Source organism: Numenius arquata, chromosome 5 (genome assembly GCF_964106895.1).
Source record: "Numenius arquata chromosome 5, bNumArq3.hap1.1, whole genome shotgun sequence".
Taxonomy (NCBI): Eukaryota; Metazoa; Chordata; class Aves; order Charadriiformes; family Scolopacidae; genus Numenius; species Numenius arquata.
Genome location: NC_133580.1, coordinates 58,578,244 through 58,597,895, shown reverse-complemented (window position 1 = coordinate 58,597,895; position 19,652 = coordinate 58,578,244). Strand labels below are relative to the sequence as shown.

The 19,652-nt window shown below is 39.8% G+C and overlaps 1 protein-coding gene across 1 annotated transcript in view; it reads left to right on the top strand.

Annotated features, from left to right (window-relative positions):
• EVC (EvC ciliary complex subunit 1) overlaps nucleotides 1–16,970 on the top strand; it is a 52,447-nt gene extending 35,477 nt beyond the window's left edge. Inside the window, exons 13-21 of the mRNA XM_074147517.1 lie at nucleotides 2,634–2,743; nucleotides 4,056–4,266; nucleotides 6,646–6,852; nucleotides 7,653–7,797; nucleotides 11,186–11,294; nucleotides 13,211–13,337; nucleotides 13,605–13,698; nucleotides 14,900–15,011; nucleotides 16,034–16,970. Of these exons, the coding sequence (XP_074003618.1) occupies nucleotides 2,634–2,743; nucleotides 4,056–4,266; nucleotides 6,646–6,852; nucleotides 7,653–7,797; nucleotides 11,186–11,294; nucleotides 13,211–13,337; nucleotides 13,605–13,698; nucleotides 14,900–15,011; nucleotides 16,034–16,115 (1,197 nt within the window). The 3' untranslated portion in view covers nucleotides 16,116–16,970. The remainder of the gene's footprint in view (nucleotides 1–2,633; nucleotides 2,744–4,055; nucleotides 4,267–6,645; nucleotides 6,853–7,652; nucleotides 7,798–11,185; nucleotides 11,295–13,210; nucleotides 13,338–13,604; nucleotides 13,699–14,899; nucleotides 15,012–16,033) is intronic.
• The last annotated feature ends 2,682 nt before the right edge of the window (nucleotides 16,971–19,652 follow it).

Below are 19,652 nucleotides of genomic sequence, written 5' to 3'. Positions count from 1 at the left end.
ACAGAGAAAAAATGGGGTGAGGAGATTTCTGTCCATTCCCACATCATTGCTTGACACTCAGAAAGCTAAACCAGCATGTGCTTATCAGTTTTGACATGATGTGTATTTTATCACTTTCTCTTAATCTTATACTCATTTTTTCACCATGATTGGAATGGCTCTTCTTTTCAAGGAGCCAGACGCTCCTTGGAGCTTTACTACCCCATTTATAATGCTTTTGTCACTGATTTTACTGGTTAAATTCAGGAATCAGAGAGCCCAAGCTCTCTTCCAGCTGCTGAGTCTGTGCAGCAGTGTCATCTTCTCCACTCTGTACTGACCTGTCTCTGAGCAAAGTAGGGCCATTCCCAGGAGCAGGAATGTATTGGTCCAAATCCCAGTCTTCCTTACTTATCATCCCATCTTAAATGCATAATAATTCTCCTCCTTTCCAACTTGTTCTCTTACTACTTATATGGCTGGTGTACTTATACTGCTCGGTTTAATAACTGTGTGCGAGGGGATTTTCTGCTGCATTCTGAGCTTTCGATTGGTCTCAGGGGGGGTGAAGAGACATTTTATAAATTTTACTTACAGCTCACCTTAAATGCACTCACGATGGAAAAGGTGACTCATTCTTTTCCTTTCAAAGAAACTCAGTGTTCACCACTGCAGAACTCAGCTATTTCTTCATAAACAGACGTAAACAGCAAGTACAGTTCTGTCTTTTTATCATTCTGAGTGCCTTTTTGGACAGAATATACTGATAGCAGCAGAGGTGCTAAATTTTGGGTGGTTGTCTGCAATATTATATCATCTATTATTCCAACTGTAATTCAGAAAATAGCTCCTGTCTTCTGTATCTTGGTGATCTACATCAGATTTAATCCACATGCTGTTTGACAGTAAGTGTGCAGACAGAGGCCCTTCAAGAGCAACTTCTCCGTGAATAACCAGGTCTCCAAAAATGATGGGAAACCACATCTGGGCCACAGGCAGGCTTTCACTGAAAATGAAAACACTTCTAGCAAGCAAAAGATCATTTTCAGCCCTTCTTTTAACTGCTGAAAGAGACATTAAAATACGTGATGGATCTACTAGGCGTGTGCAGAGAGGTGTGAAACACTAGGAAGCCACATCCACAGAGCTGCTAAAGGGAAATACTGACACAGTTATTACTTCAAGCAAGTATTTGCCATCTGTCATGATGACACCTGGAGACCTGATAGACCTTAGTTTGACACTTGCAGCGTGCAGTCAGAGAAGGCACTGCGCTCAGCTGTGCTCTGTGGTTTTAAGAATCGCCTGGACTCGAATCAGTTGGGGTCTGGCTACACAGGTACGTCCCATGGCTCTTCCTGAGAGCAGCCTGGTGGGCTCCCCGGTGCCGTACAGACTGTTGGGCTGTGCTTCTCATGCTCAGCTGCACGTTTTCCATCTGTCACCTGTTGTTGACTGCCTGCCCATCCTTCCCCAGCACCCTTTTCGGGAGTATGTGTTTTGGTAAGGTTTTCTGCACGGAGAGGGCTGGGTTACGTGTGTTGCTGTGTATACTACAGAGAAGGTGGTATCCAAGGAAGAAGTACGTTTTTATTTTAAAGCCAAAGATGATGTGGTATCTGATGTTCTGCACTTCCCAGGGGAGTTCATTCTGTGCTCACAGATAAAGCCTCTCTTCTGCACAGATCATTGCTTCCCAAGGAAAAGACTATCAAATCCAGTAGGAACGCCCAGTAGCCCTCCTAGTTCCTAACACTAACAATTGTGCAATTACACATCTAATTCTTTGCTAGACAATATTGATCTAGTGAAACCTTGCTGTCTGCAATAATACAAAATTTAGCCCCTCATGTTCTGAATAAGGCTAGAACATGAAGTGAAGCTGTCAGAAAGCCTGAGTATTATATTTAATTTAGGGCTCTGCATATATCTGCAGGCAGCCTGCATTTATCCAACTGCCAGTGTAGCATAAAATATACTCTTCATCTCACGGTAATAGAGTTTGGGCCTTACAACCATTTCATCTTATGGCTTATTATTCATTAATTTCTGGCAATAAACAAAAATCTTAAGTCTATATCTCCAAAAGTTTACAGTCTAATGGCAAATCCATCAAAACATTTAAAGATTAAATTCTTTGATATAAATATCACCCTGAAGGAGCGGTAAAGTTGCAGTCCATAAACCTAATCATACAATCTCAATTTCTAACTATTAGCACTGTGTACTATATACAGAAGTGTGATGGAAGACAATATCTTTATTTTGTTCAGTGAAAATAAAAACTGCATTCTCTACTAGTGAAAAAAACCCAAACAAAAAGCCCACTGCAACCTACTGATAAGCTTTGATGCAATATTTTGTGCCATATTTTTCTTTTTGTCTTGTTCCTCTGTTGCTGAAACTGGAAAATCTGTAGGAGACACAGCTCAGGGCTGATCCAAACCAGTGCAAAGCCTCCCTTTCTTTTCAGTGAGCTTTGATCGTCGATCTAAGTACAATAATTTTAATTCAGCATGAGTTTGTTTCTTGAAAGAGGGGGATGATTGTTTTTAGCAAAATAACATCAAATAAACCCCTGTTTTGTAATGTGGTGACTAGAATGACTGAAATCAGAGTATCTTACGGTTGTAATTCTTTTCTCCTGCTTTTAGCTATGGATAAAGGAATATGCTCTGTCTGCTGTGATGCAAAAGCACCTGTCTGAGAAACAAGAGAAGATAATTCAAGGTGTCGTAAGCAGACTAGGAGGCCTCAGTGATGAGTAAGTTTGCTTTTATCAGTAAGCAGTGGTAAGCACCGCACTGCTGCATGCACAGATAAAAGCTTGTGTACATTACATTGTGAAAGCAGTGTTGAGGGATTATGAGCACCTTCAGACCGAGAGGCAGTTACTCTAGTTTTTTGTCTGAGTATCAAAAACAAATTAAAAAACCTCGGAGATACAGTGACTCCTGGCAGGTATAAAAAAATAGCGTCTTCTGTGGTTTGTGACGTGTTGTGCTTTCTGTGTATTTGCTCCTATGTTTGTAAGTGATTCTAATCTTGAACCAGCCTCTCTTTCCACTCTGTATGTCACACTGGAGTTGGATATTCTTCAAGATAAAATGTTCAGTCTAGCACCGTTCAGCTCTACCTTTGCTTTCTGCTATTGAAATCACTGACCATTGCTTTGCATGATAATGACTCCTCTCTTGCATTCTCTGTCTGTATTCACTGAGAAAACCTTTAGTTTTATCTCATCTTTATACAGCTAAACATCCCTTTGATAGAGATACATCTCAAAAACACAATTCTGTGTTATCTACCTTGTTTTGATTAAGATATCAAATTACCTCATTCACCACAGTCTTCACATTACCGAAGATCAAAGCATTTGAAGACTTTTCTATTTGGAGTACTGGTAATATTGCCATTGCACTCCTTTATTTTGGCTCTACTTTTCAGTTCAACCTTACATTTTCACCGTCTCTGACTTCAGTGTTTCCCAGCATTAGATATCTAGAGAGCTCATGGTGCTTTACCACAAACACACAAGTTTGATACAGACACAGACAATGTCATCCCAAATGTGCACACAGATTTCACTCACCTGGTCCAGAATCAACTTCAAAATTTGCTCTCCTGTTTAAAATTTACCAAAAACTTGCTTCAGCCTTGTCTGCCCTACTAGCTAACACTAGCCTCTTCACTATCTCTTCAGAGTGTGCCTCATTGATAATCCAAGATATGCTGTCCTTGAAATAACTTTCCTGTAGTTCTAATTACATTCATTTTTCATCTTATTTCAAGTCTCCTATTAAAAAAAGCTTTTATTTTGTAATTATAGGTGATTATTTATCTCTCTCTCTTCCTAGTTTTATTTTAATTTAATTTCAGGGTGACAGAACTGGAAGTCTATCACAGCAGTACCATTCTTTACACCTGAGCATCTCTCCAAGCATACTTTGTATGAGAAGACATTGCACAGAATGAATAGTAGCTCTTGTCATCTTTGAGCAATGACTTTGCTGAACGCAGGTGTGCCAAATTAGCAGACAACTTATCTGATTGATTTTTAATGGTCCTTTTTACAGGTCTGTTAACTTGATAGTGCAAAAACACCGACTTCTGCTGTGTTCAGTATTCAGAAGGTTAACCCTCCGAAGAGTTGGAATGGCAGCCCTGGCCCGCATGAAAATGTCCCGAAAGAAGAGCTTGCTTCAGGAGCTGAGAGTGCAACATACCCTGCAGAAGGGATCCTCCCCCTGCCAAGATGAGGACCAGTGGCAGCTACAGAAGGCAGTGGTAGGTACAGTGCCTGGGTGGTTTATCTCCAGAAGTCTCATATGCTATGATGTCTGGCATTAGAAGCAGCCGTAGAAGATCTCAAAAAATAAAAATGTTCAAGTTCCAAATAGGAAGGAAAATATTCTCTGTCAAAGATACACCCACTGCCGACACAGGGGGTCACTGAGTGTGCCTGTTTTACTTTACACAGACTTTTTAAATTCTCTAGTACTTTATCTACTGGCTAGCTATATGTGATATATGTTATCATAATAAGCTTATTTAGCTATTTGTATCATATGAAAATACTAATGAAAGACGGAATGCTGACATGTATAAAGGACTTCTACACAAGTTACTGCTTCAGGGTAAGATAAATTCCTACTAATTCTGCTAGGGATCGTAATATGCACTTGAAAAGTTCTTACTTGAGCATCAGAAGAAATTCTTCCCTCCACCAGAGGGAGTTCTATACTGTCATCATTTTTCATTCTTTTTAATTTCTTTTCTGTCCATGAGATGCTCAGCATCCACTCCCCTGACATCCTTCCAAATAATCTGGCTCCTGTAGATAAAGGAGATGGAAGAAAGTTCAAGGGATTTTTAGACTTGATATTCCCTCAGGCCGCTTTCAAATCTGTTTGTGACTGTGTTTTTTAGGGTTAATCCATTAAGTGTTGTTGGTTATTTACTCATCTGCATTGGATATTTACCTAGAACAACACTGAATTTCAGATTTCAACCTCAGAAGACCATCCTAGCGGGTGTCAGTGATAGCCCCTTCCCAACCCACTGCTGCTGCACGTACGGGTTGAAGTCATCCAACACTTTGCAGCTCTGTGCTCCATGCTGTGTCTTTGTAATTAGTTGTGCATCCCTCTAATTCTGATTTGCATAATACAAACCCTAATTCTCCACTTGGAAGAGGAATAAGGAAATTTTGTCTGCTGCCATTTTCATATTTGATACGTCTATTAAAGTAGTTCCTGTTAAGTGTGAAAATCTCAAAATCTCATTAACTTTCAGGAGAAATGAAATATAAAATAAAATACAAATGCATATGATTGCATTCCTCTTGTTATGTGCTTTCCCCTACTCCCTCTCACTTAGCTCCCACAGGGATGTTAATTGATGCAATCACTCTGTTTCCTGACAGAAAAGGTAGTACTGTTCCTTTGGCCTCTCTCCATTACAGCCTCATTCCAAGGCCAGCTAAAACCCACCTCACAAGGAGGTGCCTAAAACTACACATGTAAGATTCCGGCTGCCAAAGAAGTAGGGCCTATGTGTGGAGTTGTGAAAAGTCAGAGAGAAAAAAAATGTTATGAACAACCTCCAAAACCAGAACTAATGTATAAGAAGTTAAGGAAAAGTTAATTTACGGACGCTCCACCAGAGTTTTAGATACACTATGTTGTTTGAACTAAACTCAATTTGAACTTGTGCCAATTTTAAACTGGTATGCAGTGCCATGTCTATCTGTTGTTTTCATATAAAATGTAAAACAACACTAAAGAATCCTAGCTGGGACAGGATAGAATGACGTTGGGTCTCTTAAAAAAAAAGAGAAATGATTTAATGACATTCCAACTGTATTAAAAAACCCATCAAAAACATATGCCTGAACTATAAATAAAGACATGTCAGAACAACCCAGCATTAATAAGGACATCATTATTTTCCACAGATGAATGGGGGCAGAGCAGGTTCTTTTCCTACTTGCATTTCTTATTTCCAAGAGGGAATCACAGAATCACAGAATCGCCTAGGTTGGAAGCGATCTTTAAGATCATCAAATAGGTACTGTCAAATCCCCCAGCGTAATTTAATCTCATTTAGCCTTAAATAAGAATATTAAAATAAGAGGGACATCGGCAACTCAATAGAAGGCAATCTGTAAAAGACTAATACATATAAGGAAGACAGAACAGGTCTGTCTGGTGAGCGTATACATCTTTGTAACCCTCCTGAGTTGCCCGCCCCTTCTTCCAAAGGTCATAAACTCTCTTTTTTCCCCTGGGTTCCAGCCAAAGCTCTCTGTTCAGCCAGGCCAGTCTTCTTCCCTGCTGGCTTGTATTTCAGCACATGGGGATGGCCGACTGCTGCACCTTTAAGATTTCTTTCTTGAAGAATGTCCAGCTTTCTCAGACCCCTTTGCCCTTCAGGGCCCCCACCCAAGGGATCCTGTCAACTAGAATTTTGGTACATAGCATGACAGAGGCAATAGTTTGTTGCAGACAGATACGTTAACTGCACATAAACTTCGTCTGGAAATTAGATTATTCTAAGTATTAAAACAGTGTGTTATTCTGAATGGATGTAGGACTTACTTTTAAAGTGAAGCTAAGTTTGTCAATGCATTTAAATGGCAGTGATATCTTTTTGTCTGATTACCAGGAGTCCCACATTCTGGAAGAGGAGGAGAAGCTCGAGGAAGAAACGCAGCAAACCCATTTAGAGTTTCACCAGCAACTAGTCACAGAAATCCAAGAGGCTCTTCAGTATCTTCAGCAGCACATGGAGCAGGTTATTGGGCAGACACTGCTGCAGCATGCACGACGGGAAGCTGGAAAAAAGAGTTCAGATGATGGGCAGGACTTCAAGGTATGGAAATGTTTTCCAAATAAAATGAGTAGCACCTTGCTGAAATGGAAGGCAGTTTCATTTCTGTATTACCCTATGCCTAGAAGTACCATCAGGAGACCATTACAACCTGCGTTAAAACTGAAGATACCTTGCGAAGTATTTACAAATTAATACTTACATAGAAGTACAGTATTTTCTAGTGATTTGCTATAGCAGCAAAACAGGTTTTATTAAGCCAAGAACATAAAATAAGCCCGGAACATAAAAAAAAATTGAGAGAGCTCTTGATGACAGAGAATAACAAATGAGGAAGAAATGGAGGTAGTTATCTTTTGATGAAGGTTTTATGGTTAGCCAATAGTATTCGTGTATTAACAGCTTAATATTAATTCATAGATAAGTAATTAAATAAAAATACAACTTGCTTCATAGGCTAATAAAATTGTTCCAAAGTAAATATTTTTATTTTCTCTATAATGGAAAGTTGTAGTAGAGATACACATATATTGATTTACTTTGCTGGCAGTCTGGTTGACATGTAAAATGGGCTATAGAGGTTGAGCAGATAGAGGAATGGCCCCTTCTTAGGTGGAGGTGAAGCACATTAGAAAGATTTTAGTGTAATTTTTCATGTTGAAATGTTCCACGGATGAATAGAAATACCTGTTTTCCAGCATCCTAGCCTGCCACATTTTTAAAGCACAAAATTCACAATGTGTGAACATAAAAAATTAGATTGGGTCTTCAGTTTTAGTCAGATCAAAACACTTCAGTTTTTGACTTGTAAACTGAATTGTGACTTTTACCATGTAATGCAGGAGAGACTGGTGGAAGCTGCTGTAGAAAGCGTGTACGGGACCAGCAATAATATCAATAGGCTGGTGCAAAACTACTATCAGCAATTAGGAAAAATCACAGAAGGCTATGAAGGGAAAAAGCTTCAACAACTGAAATCCTTACAAGGTACGTATGATATCTATAACTATAACATAATTCTTGTTTTTTAACAGATAAATTAATTTTCTTATTACTGTAAAGATTGCTTTTAAACATAAGATATCTGTTATTTAAAGCAAACAACAAAGCAAAATCAATGTGTATGTCCATTTCCATCTTTGAAGGAGAAATGGTAGAACTGTTATTAATAAATACTTGAATGGCAGCCACAGATGCAGGACCCTATTAGTCAAAGTTTGGTACAGACACACACAGCATGATGGCCCAGTGTTGGAGATTATATTTTAACCATGAACTCTGGTTTCCCAAGCTAAGATCAGAGATACCACCATAGTCACAAACACCAGCCGCTGATTTTCTGGTGCTGCAAACCTCAACACAAGGCAGAAGAATTTAGAAAGCAAATAGTTGTACAAGTATTTAGTTGTACAACCAACATCTACCATAAACACTGTCCAACTTTGCGTAATAATTTATGCAAATAAAATGAATCAATGAATCAAATATTCTTAGGGGGAGAGAGAGGGTGCTTACAAGCTGAATCTTTTCCCTAGAAGAGAGGAGATCTGCATTTTCAATCCCTGCTCCCATGTTAGAAAACATAAACATCATGAGCAGACAGTCTGCTTCCTCTGCGGTCACTGCTCTCAGCTTTAGGGAGTGGATTCTTATATTCATTCCTTTTATTGGCTCAATGAAAAGTTGTTGTCTCTGAAGTTGAAGAAATGGATTAGAGGAGACACCAAAAAGCCAAGCATGTCCATCCTGGAACGCTGTGTGAGCTACTGCATTGTTTCTTAGCTGTCAACCATGACCCTCTTACAGGTTGTAAAACTGCTGAAGAGGTTTATAATTGCTGGATCTCACATAAATACAGGCAGTTTCTCCTGGCATTATTCTTAATTGCTCAGTTCCTTCAGGACAGGAGAACAAAACCATACTGTGATTATTGATTTCTTTCGTAAATATTCTCCCTTCCCCTGGGTGAAGGTTGTTGGCATTAAATCAAGTTAGCAAGTTAGCAAAATGGCAATATCATCAGAGGCTAAGTATTTGAGACACATGGAATGAATGTTTTTTTCTAAAAATAGAGTTAATAATTTTAAATATAAATGATTCTTTAACCACGGAAGAGAGTTTTTGAAGAGGAACAGGCTGAGGTCCAGAGATGAGTGGGTAGGAAGGATTTGTGAGCCCCAGTTAGGAGCTAGATATGCTCACTGGTTATAAGACAGAACCAATCTGTTCTGCACTGCCCTGTTGTGAACCTTGAAGACTTTAATATCGGAAGCTGAAGTGCTAGGGTTAGACAAAAATTGCGTGGGAATTTTTGACAATCTGTATTTTAGACAGTGACAGCTAGCAAGGCAGTTGGTTACTTAAGTTCTGACAAAGTCCCTCTAAAAACTTCTTTGTCCCTGATTCAGCCAACTACAGAGTCTAAAATCCCTTTGATTTGAGTTCCTTTAAGCAGGAATTAATGCTGAAGCCAGTTCCAGAATGCACCTCTGATCTGAGCTGAGATGGATGTCATTACATACTTGAACGTTCTGCTTCATCAGTGTTTTGTTATTGGTCTCAACTGGTCTCCCAATTAGATTGTAAGACGTAGAATACCAGTCACTAAAACTGTCAGATTTCTGGTAATGGCTCATTTAGATTATTTTTTCTCCTAGAGCTTGGGTGGATATATTATTTTTTCAGTGGTGGTGTTCCTTGAACTAAAAGGAAGAAAATGACATGTGTAAGCAGAGCACATTTTCTTCGCAACTGAAGAAAATCTTTCTACTGCCTACAGGCGTGAGCGTGGATGAGAGCATTTATGTTGGTAATAAAAGCTGGAGTGTTTTAGATTTGGGTGGCCAGAGAGAAACCCAGCTGAAATTCACAGATCAAACAAACTGCTACAGTGAAAAAGTATTTCAAAGCTACATGGGCATGCTGAAGACCAGCTGAGATTTCTGGTGTCAACAGATAACTACTTCAGCTTTGTCAGTGCTTTTTATATTGAGAGTGAGCACTACTATCTAATAAGGTGCTTTGATGCTTTCGTACACATAAGTCCTTCTTTAAGGTAAGTCTGAATTTGTGATGCTGAACCCCATTCCTTTTTCATTTCAGCCGCTGTGTTGGACCCAAAAGCACTTAAATTTCTCTCTGTGACTCTTAACAGCCTGGAGTTCTGCTCTGGGGCACAGCCAGGACACCCTAAGCCCTGCGAGCCAGCCAACTGCTTTCCATCTAAGCTCAGCCAGGAGACAGAACGTGCATGTTTTTTCCTTTCCTGAAGGGACTGATCAGTTAGGTGTTCTCCAAGCATGATCACCACACTGAGAGTGTCATCTTCCTCACCAAATAGTTTCAGAAGAAAGAGTGTTGGCAATAGAGCCACCTACTGGTTGATAGCCCTGGGGATAGAATGGCCACATGGGAAATTTCTTACGTACTTCATTCAGTGGTAGATAACTGGGAGTAAGGACCATAATGCTGGGCTTTTCTCTCCCAGTGACTGTGCTTAATGCCAGGCTAGAGGATTTTGCTTCTTTGGGCATCCCTTGGCCTAGTAAATCTGAATTTATGGTCTGTCTGGCACAACCACAGGGAAGAATGGTGGAGAGTACCTCCCCTTGCCCAGCCAGCTCAGCGCAGCCCAGCCTAGAGTACATTCAGTAACTACTCCCTGATGATGCCATTGATAGGGTAAGTGCCTGTCAGCCTCTTGGAGCATTCAGAAAAGGTCAGATACTCCCCAAATGAATGTTATGTACCCTAATCAGTTGCGTACCCATTTATCTCCCTCCTCCTGTGTTTTATTTAAAAGCAGTGGTGCAAGGAAACCTATCTGTCCTACCTGTCAGACCTGCCCCAAGCCGTGCTGCCAGGCAGGACTTCAGGGGCAAGAGTCAGGAGCCTGGTCAGCAGATATACACCGAGTTACTCGCAGAGTGTAAGCATATGCAAAAGTACCCAGAATACTTCGCCATCAAATGAGGGGAGATCTAGTGAAATTACACATTCCCAGGACTAAGTGGCCTCCAAGTGGAGGTTTTCTTTATATTGCATTTTTCGCTTAGGTATTACAGGGTATTAAGGTCTTTTCGTAAAATTTCTACTTTGAATTCCATGTTAATCAGTTAGCCTAGTGGGAAAAGTAGATACGAATAGGAATTCGGTGACATTACCATCTCAGTTAAATGATGCACAAACTATTGTATATGCAGCAGATCACAGTGGCAGAGCAAGATATCAAGAAGTACTTGATATCCCTAAGGACCCTAACTTTGGAAAGACTACCTACAACAGGGATTGATTTGTACTGATGCAAAACATAAATGGTAAGGTTGCCACAAGTTTGTAATTTTGAGCAGAAGATTTTACAAAAACATTATTTCAGCAGAAAGAGGTGAAAGGAACAGACTTAAGAAGAAACAAGAGGTTGAATTGGCATTGAAAGAAAGCCAGACCAAAGGCCTCCTGAACGTATCATCCACAGTCCATCAAAGGTAAAAGCAGGCAGCAGCACTGCTGACTCCGTTTAAATGTTGTGAGTGTTTGCAGATCTACATAATGTCTAGCTGAATAAACTCCTTGGGTTTGCATTTTATATTTGTCTTTGATGGAAGAGAAGTATCTGTTGCCAAATTATGTCTTCTCTTTGATCTCGGAGAACTACTTTCTTATTAAATAAACTTCTTTATACTCATTAATTACAGACGGAAAAACTATACATAGACAGTTTGAAAAGAGAGAATGAAAAACAATGCCAAACCATATGCCAAATTTTAAAAGAAATTAAACATAAATGTAGGATGGGAACCAATGCTGTCTAATTCATTACATTCCATCTTTCCGCTTTGAACATCAAAAGTGTTTGTTTGCTGTTGAGTAAACATATCCCATAATGAGGAGAAAATGTTTGAAGCGTAAATTGTACTCAAAATGGCAAGATGATTTTAGTGAATGCCTTGGACAGTCAAGATTACTTGCACTAAATTTAGAGTGGAATCCCTCAAATGTTAATTAAATAAAAATTATATTTAATCCATTACTGACTCTATGAAACTTAGAGTCCAGAAAGCATTGTAATTCCAAAGGAGTAAGTTGTCATAAAAAGCTATGCGACTTGGTATACACATGATACATTTATGTAGTACAATTATGACTACATTTTATTATCCAGAACAGCACAGCATCTGCAATTTTGACATTGTAAAGAGGCTAATTCTTTTTTTAGATATTCTGTTACTTCTAAATTGAAAGAAATCATTGCCCACTTCCTCTTTTTCATTGTTTGAATGAGTATAGAGATGGATTCATGTAATAAAGAGTTTCATAAAAGATCTGTTAGTTAATTCATTATCAATATAAATTCACTTCTAACTGTTGTCTCAGTTTTTTCTCCCATAATCTGGTCTAGTGTCTTCCAACAAAATACAATCAAATTGGCCTTCATGCAAACAGAAATACTGTATTGAAGAATTTAACTATTCAATATCTAAGCTTGTCTCATAATCGTTAGGAAAATGTGTTTGATTACTATTGTCATTATGATTTCTTTTACGGTCAAACCCCAGTCCTGTGTAAATCAATGGCAAAATTACCACTAATTTGTCTAACTCCTATTAAACTCAACATAGATTGGTTTATTTCCTTTTGCCCATTGTGCAAGGTTATGAGAGAGAGTTCAAAAAGCAATTTTTGAAAGCTAACCTTCTGTAAGCATTGGCCATTACAATAGCAACTTCATTTTGTGTAGATGTCAGAAACAATTTGTGTTATCTCCTTCCCTGAGGAATGTGATGGCTGATTGACAGCATTGCTTCAAGGTCGATCGGGCAAGAGAAGTAATACAGATTCAGCAAAGTTGCAGCCATTCAGGTTCTGCTATATTAATATTAATCTTTAACGAGCAAAATAAAACAAGTGAAGAATATAGTTGTCAATGCTCCCAGTTGCCAAATTTTGAATTACCATGTTTCTGGCTGACTGTCAATCTGGTACTGAATAGCTCTCAGTTAAATACCTAATTCTTAATCCCTTATCCTCACACCTGATCTTCTAACAGCTTGTCTCTTTGGCAAGCAGACAGCAAAGCTGACTTTAGAAACATACAACGGTTTTGAAAGCAGACTTCAACATTAGGGCTGAACTTCAGCTTCCAAAGTCCAACCCAAACTCCTGCTGTAATTCCTACCTCCAAAAGGATCTGGTATCCCATGGGGAGCCAAGGCAGGTTATTAGAATAGGTAAATATGTCTAAAAATCTACAGCAAATTTTTTTGTACCAGCGGAAGCTGGATGGGACAATATATTTTTAATGAGTCTTTCTCTCTACAAAATCTTCTAAATACACTTTGCCAGGATTGTATTTGTCCCTTTAACTGAACAACATCAGTACTTTTAAATTTCTCTTGATCAGGGTGGTGCTGCAGCAAAAGAAGGTTTTGGCTCAGTTTGAACTGCAGCAGCAAATTCGTCTGGAGTCTCTGAAACAGAAGCTGCTGGGATTTCATCACCTAGAAACTGAGTTGGAGAATCAGCTGCAGGTAAATCAGGGTTAAATGACTCACGGATCTGAAGCAGTCCATAGCAAAAACATCGGACAGGTTGTAAGGGTCTCTTTGCTGTCCTAGTTGAAATCAGTGCTAAGATTCACCACTGTCTTGTAGGAAATGCTTCCCTGATGCTAGCCATATTGTTTCCTGTGTTTCTGCAATGACAAATGCCTTTTTTGTCATGCCACATGTAGAATAACATAACCCAGAATCAAGCTGTGTTGTGTTTACTGACTCCTGGTTTATCCTTGTGTGCAGGAAGCAGAGCAGGACTTTGTGAGTGAGTTGGCTGTGCTGGCCCGAGTTCCAATAGCTATGAAGAAGAAGCCTTCCAAAAGGAGCAAGCCAGCAGGTTGGTACAATCCTGAATTGTTTAAAAAAACCCACATAATTCCACATACCAGTGCGTATTTTGCAATATAACACAATGGAGTTTCAGGTGAGATTTTTAGTCAGTGCCATTTCCCTAATAGGGATGTAGAAAAGTAAGGCAACCTTCCAAGGTCACCCAGCTTGCCAGTAGCACAGCCACAAATGTGTCACCATTCCTCACTCTGGAGCAGCCCTTTAGCCAATAGATCGTGTTATGTCCATTGAGGTAAGGCTTTGCCTTGCTCAAACCAAAATCATTTTTCATGTCTTTATTGTGTTCTTTAGGAACAACTTTGTTCACCTCAATCACGAAGTCTTTGGGAGGACAGCAGAGCTGAATCACCTAGCTTTCATTCTCCTGGCAGAATGGAAGAATCGTCTTCCCAACCACACACTCAAAAGTAAAATCTTACTGAATCAGGAAACTTCAAATATTTATATGAGCTTACTGCAGTTTTAACAAATTAGACTAGTTTGTTATTCAACAGATACTTAGGGACAAACCGTCAGAATATCAGTTGTGGTCTCTGATCCACATTTGGGATCAGGATTGGAGCATGAAAATTCTCACCCTTTGAGCCATGCAACTCTTCTGTCATTATCAGAATGAAACAATTGATGTTACATTTGAAAGATGCTGAAAGGGGAGATGGGTGCCCAAAAGGGCAAAGCAGCTCACTCACCTGGACAATTTTGAAGTCTTTCCCCCCAGTTGGTTGTTTCTCAGGCGCGCTGAGCTGTTTGCCCTGGTAGGCGCTGTGACCCCAGGGACACATGTGGAAGCTTTGCTCAAGGCCCTAAAAACAGCAACTTTTTAACATCAGATTGTTTTGATTCAAATCATATAAAATTATGAAATGGCTTTTCTTGTTTGCTGGTAGTAACAAGCCTTCAATTACTTGCTAAGAAAATACATGATAGGGCTTTCAACTGTTGCACCTCATGGAAACTTAATTCACTGTTCAGCAAGTGTGAAAGTTCAAGGTCTGCTCTGTGAGAACTAACCAGTGGTAAAAATCCAATATGCTAGATAATATAAAGTGGAGTGATTTCCTTGGAATAGTAACATGTATGTATGAAGTGTTAGAGTGTAACTAATCAAAACCAAACAAGCTCTACTATATGTGATTCTTTTTTTCTTTTTTTTTTTTTTTTCAATCCACATGCATTTGACAATTCAGGGGAAAAAACGAAGTCAAAAAGAAAGACCTTTCAGTCACCAGAATCAGCAGACAAAGATGATTCTCATGAAAATATTCAAGAGCCCCCTGGACCGACTTCTGGCTTATGCAGGTACAGTAGAGGCTAAAAAAATGGTATGTGAAAAACTATTTATAAAATGCAGTACAAAATCTACTTCATAAGTGGGTATGTCAATCAAACTCAAAATATAATACCTATAATAGCTGAGCTTCTTCCTTAGTAGTTACTTCTCACATGTACTTGAGCTTTTTTTCCCCCATATTCTTTTTTAAATTTAGGAAAACCATCTGAGTTTGCTTATGTGTGCTGTTATGTATTTTATAAATAACTTTGATTTTAGGTAGAGAAATGAGAAATACTGTTTCCAAATTTCCTTTAATGAGTTTTTTTCAAAAGCTGAGTCACAGACAGCATAAATCAGCAGAGACAAGTGAATCCAATGGAACTTGGCTGACATGTAGCAACCAAAATATGGTCTGTGGTATTTAGGCTTTCAACTTCCACCTTTATTTCAGGAACAAAGGCAAGCGCCAGTCTTTGGCTGATGAGAGTAGCAGCTCTAACAATTATTTTCTTGATAGATGTTTCAGTTGGCTTATGCTGGGGTGCTAACTAGAGGAGAAGAAATGGCTACAAACCTGAAAGATGCCAGCTGATTACTACGGGCAGATCAAACCAGCCAGCTGGTCACTGGGGCTTGATATATTGAGCAGAGAAAATCCTGTTGACAGGCAAAGCAAACAGTTGGTTCTCAGGAGCCACAGGCCTTTGGGGAAAAGTATTTATCCCCTGAGTGACCTCAGCCTGGGACTGACTTCAGGAGATGGCTCCTTTCCCTGATGGCATCAACCCTTTTCACACACTCCTTTCCCACAGCCGACAGGAGATACGTGTGTAGGGAACAGGGACCCAACAAAGGAACGTTTATCTTTATGCAACTTTGTTTTGGCAGCCTCAACAGAGGCAGCTGAAACCAGCGAGTGCAGAAGTTGTAATTATGTAGCAAGCGCCTTTCCTCTTTTATCAAACTTAATTTAGTTTAAGAGAGAATTGTAGCATTTGAAAAACTCAGTCTACGATTTTGTTTTATTTTTCTTGTGTATTTCTTTCAGAGACGGGTTACAGAGCCCACATGAAGGGGAGACTGAACCAAGGAAAAACTCAATTATGCTAAAAAAAAGAGACAACAGGTAGTAAAAGCATTTGTATGAGCTGCCAGAACACAGGGTACCAAAGCATTCTTCTGGGGAATCTCAGCAGCTATAAATACTTACTGAGCTGCTATACCGAGCAACAGCGAAGAACATCCATAATAACCGAGAAATCTGCTTTAGCTACAGACCAAGAATCAATCCTGACTTCCTTTAGCTGATAATAAAACATTCCCACTGGGTTTTGGTAAGGGGGAACAAAGAAGTGTTTAATGTAAGCTCTTCCAGATTGCTTGGGGAATGTGGAGGGGAGATAGTTTTCGATTAGGAATATACCTGAGGAAAGGGCACTTGTAGGAGAACAGATCCACACTAGGCTGGTTGCCCAGGTCACTGTATGTCAATAACGTTTCATTACAGTAGTGATGTAGTATTTGCTTTAGAGCCCTAAATGTGGTGCATCAGGTCCTCATATTTTTTGATTGCTGCTTTGGACTAACAAAAATAGATAGAAATGTAAAGAATATGTAAACAGATTTCAGATGCTATTGGTATGTCAAAAGATTACATTTGGTCTCTTGTTATATTTTAGTACTTCTGAGTCTATGTATGCTTTTTAAAATTTGTACAAAGTTTTTTATAAATGTATTTCTCTGTGTTTGTCTCATATTTCAAATTATTATTTTTAGAAAGAATGAGACAAAAACAGTTTACTGTTTTGTTTTTTATACTTCAGTTTCTAGTCGTCTTCTCCCATAAGTACACTCTTTTGTTTCCAACAGACTTGGTTATGCTTATTACGTTTCTTATGGGAATTCTTGTTATGCAAAGCAGCTAGTTCTTACTGGCTGTACAGAGCACCTGTGTTGTGTAATAAATTTCCCCACTAAGCAATCTTACAGCTTTTGATGAAATGAAAATTTTCTGTCTTTTTAAAATGAACATACGTTTTGCTAATTAAAAGGCTGTCCTTTGGTACATGATGAAAAATACTGCATCAGTTATGCAGTGTACCTCAGATAAAAGTGACTTTGCAGGCATATTATGCACAATTATTAAAGGGTCAATTTTCACCTTGATCATTGTAAACCTACTTTTTTTTTTCCTAAGCTGTAGCACTTCAAGCGTTTGATTCTGGTATTTCAGCAATTGGTCTCTATGGTCTCTCTGCCTTCCTGATATAGAAATTTTAATTGCTGCTTGTTGGGCTTCTTTTTTAAACAAGTGCAGCCTATTTACCTCTGAACATCTTAATTCTGCAGTGCACTCTGTATAGATAGCAAGAAGGAAGCTTTTACTATTAGAGCTGATGATGTTTTAAACCATGCAGTGCAGCAGCAGCTCCCGTCACAGTGAGGGCGCAGCGTAATTATCTGTGCAGGGTCTCTAATTATCCAAGCGGGGTCTCTAATCACCCGAGTGAGGTCTGTAATTACCCAAGCCGGGTCTCTCATCACAGGAGCAGGGTCTTCTTGGATGCACTGTGACTCCTTTGGCTAGGCAGGACTGAAACGGCTTTTTCTCTCCCGTAGAAAACATGGAAAGGTTCAGATTAGCCTAAAAGCAGGGCAGCAGTGCCCTCTCCCGGGCAGCTAGCAGGGTTTTCATCCCCTTGCTGGTGGAGGCGAGGGGCAGGGAGCTCCAGGAAGGACCTACAGGCACGTCCCTGATCCCTCTGCCTGAAATCCCAGTCTCTACAAACAGGCGTTTCTTCTCTTCTCCCACAAAGTCATATTCGATTCCTGGTAAAACACCCTGTTATCAACTTCTCAGTCTCCTTGAGTTATTCCATGAATTTGCTGTCTATTTGAAGTCATGTGTAGATTTTGTGCATGTCATGGAACTTATTTAACATCACTCCCTGTCAGTGATGCAGATAATGAACAAGGGTTTTATTAGACCAAGAAGCGAGTGTAGCAAAGGCCTAGCTAAGGTCACAACAGTTGCTCTTCTCTTAAGCACTGTTCAAATTTTATGCTATGTTATGTTGTTTTAACCACAGTAACACTCAGTATCTGGATTCTGATGCTGAAGATCTCCCTCCCATCTCCTGTCATAGTCATTACAGGGTGATTTATTTTTTTTCCTTCCTCTGGCCTCCCAGTTCAGCTTAAATCTGTTTATTTGAAAGCCAACACAGAACAGTACTGAAAGTGAGACTTTTTTCATGATGCTGTGGAATACTTTATCACCAGCCAAATGAGCACAACTCATTGCAACAGTCACAAGTTTCAGCACAGAAGGTCCGATTACTCATCAGGAAGAAAAGATTTTTGCCATGAAATGGATGAATCGCCGGAGCAAGTAGTTCAGAGAGGATGCAGAATATCCATCCTTGGAGAGTTTCAACACTCAGCTGGACAAGGTCCTGATCAGCCTAACTTTGAAGTTAGCCCTGCTGTGACTAGAGACTGGACTCCAGGTGATGCCTCTTCCAACCTAAATCTGTCCATGATTCTAATATTCCTTCCTACTGATCTGTTACTGAAATATTTGGTACCTGTGTGTTGTCTCTCCCTGCACCACGAGCCTTGTACCTTCTCTGTGTTGTACGGGATGGTAGAAATTGCTTGGGATTGTGCCTAGAAAGTCCCTGGGAGATAAAAAGCTACGCAATTTTGCCAGCTGAGAGCAGTCTCCAGCATAGTGTATGTCAGATAGGCAGGGGAAAATGGAGATACCTAGGTGCCAGTCACAGCTCAAAACACTTGCTTTCTAATGTAAATCTGTAAAGCGCTCTCTCTTTGGTTTAGGCAGGAGAGGCTCATAAGGAGCTTTGATCATGCTTTGTAGGTACAGACCAAAAACACTTCCTGCAGAATTTTTTTCTCTTTATTTAACATCAAGGGTAACAACTATTGCAACATTTCATAATTGTGTTCAATCTCATTCACAGCTCTGTGTCAAGGGTGTAGCTCACAAAAATTCTAGGCATGGTGTTAGAGTCACCGAGTGCATTATTTATCATGAGAGAATCAAAATAGTCCATCTCAATGGTCTGTCTGCTGTAGAAAAATGTGGAAGGCCTTGTCATGCAGAAGTCTTGCTGAAAGGCAGCCTGGATCACACTGGAGAGGTGTGCAACTTAAAAGACTTGGGATCTTCAAGCTGGTGCCAACTCCTGTGCAATATGGGCAGTTTCATTCCTAACATAAACAAGCACTCCTAAGTATAAGTAAGTCACACGTGAAGGTCCTTTGATCCAGCCTGCGTACACCATAACCCAATACCAGGGCAAGCACCAGGTTAGCACCTTCACTCACTCCATCATAGCATCTACAGCAGTCTTTAGGAGCCATTCTGACATCCAGAGATCCTTACCTATAACAGCTTTTTGGTCCTGTTTCTTCCATCTGAACAAATGCATCTTCCACATGTTCAGCAGAGACTATGAAGGGCTTAGCGCGCAGCTGCCCAGCCTGCTCCGTGGTCTCCATGGGGAGAGCTCCTGGTATCAGCACCCTCACAGCTGTGGCCACTGGTGTCCTGCAGAGCATCAGGAGAGGGGACAAGTGTCTGGACCCAGCCAGCTGAAGACTTTCCCAAAGCAGCACTGCAGTCACTGATGTTCTTGCAGGTT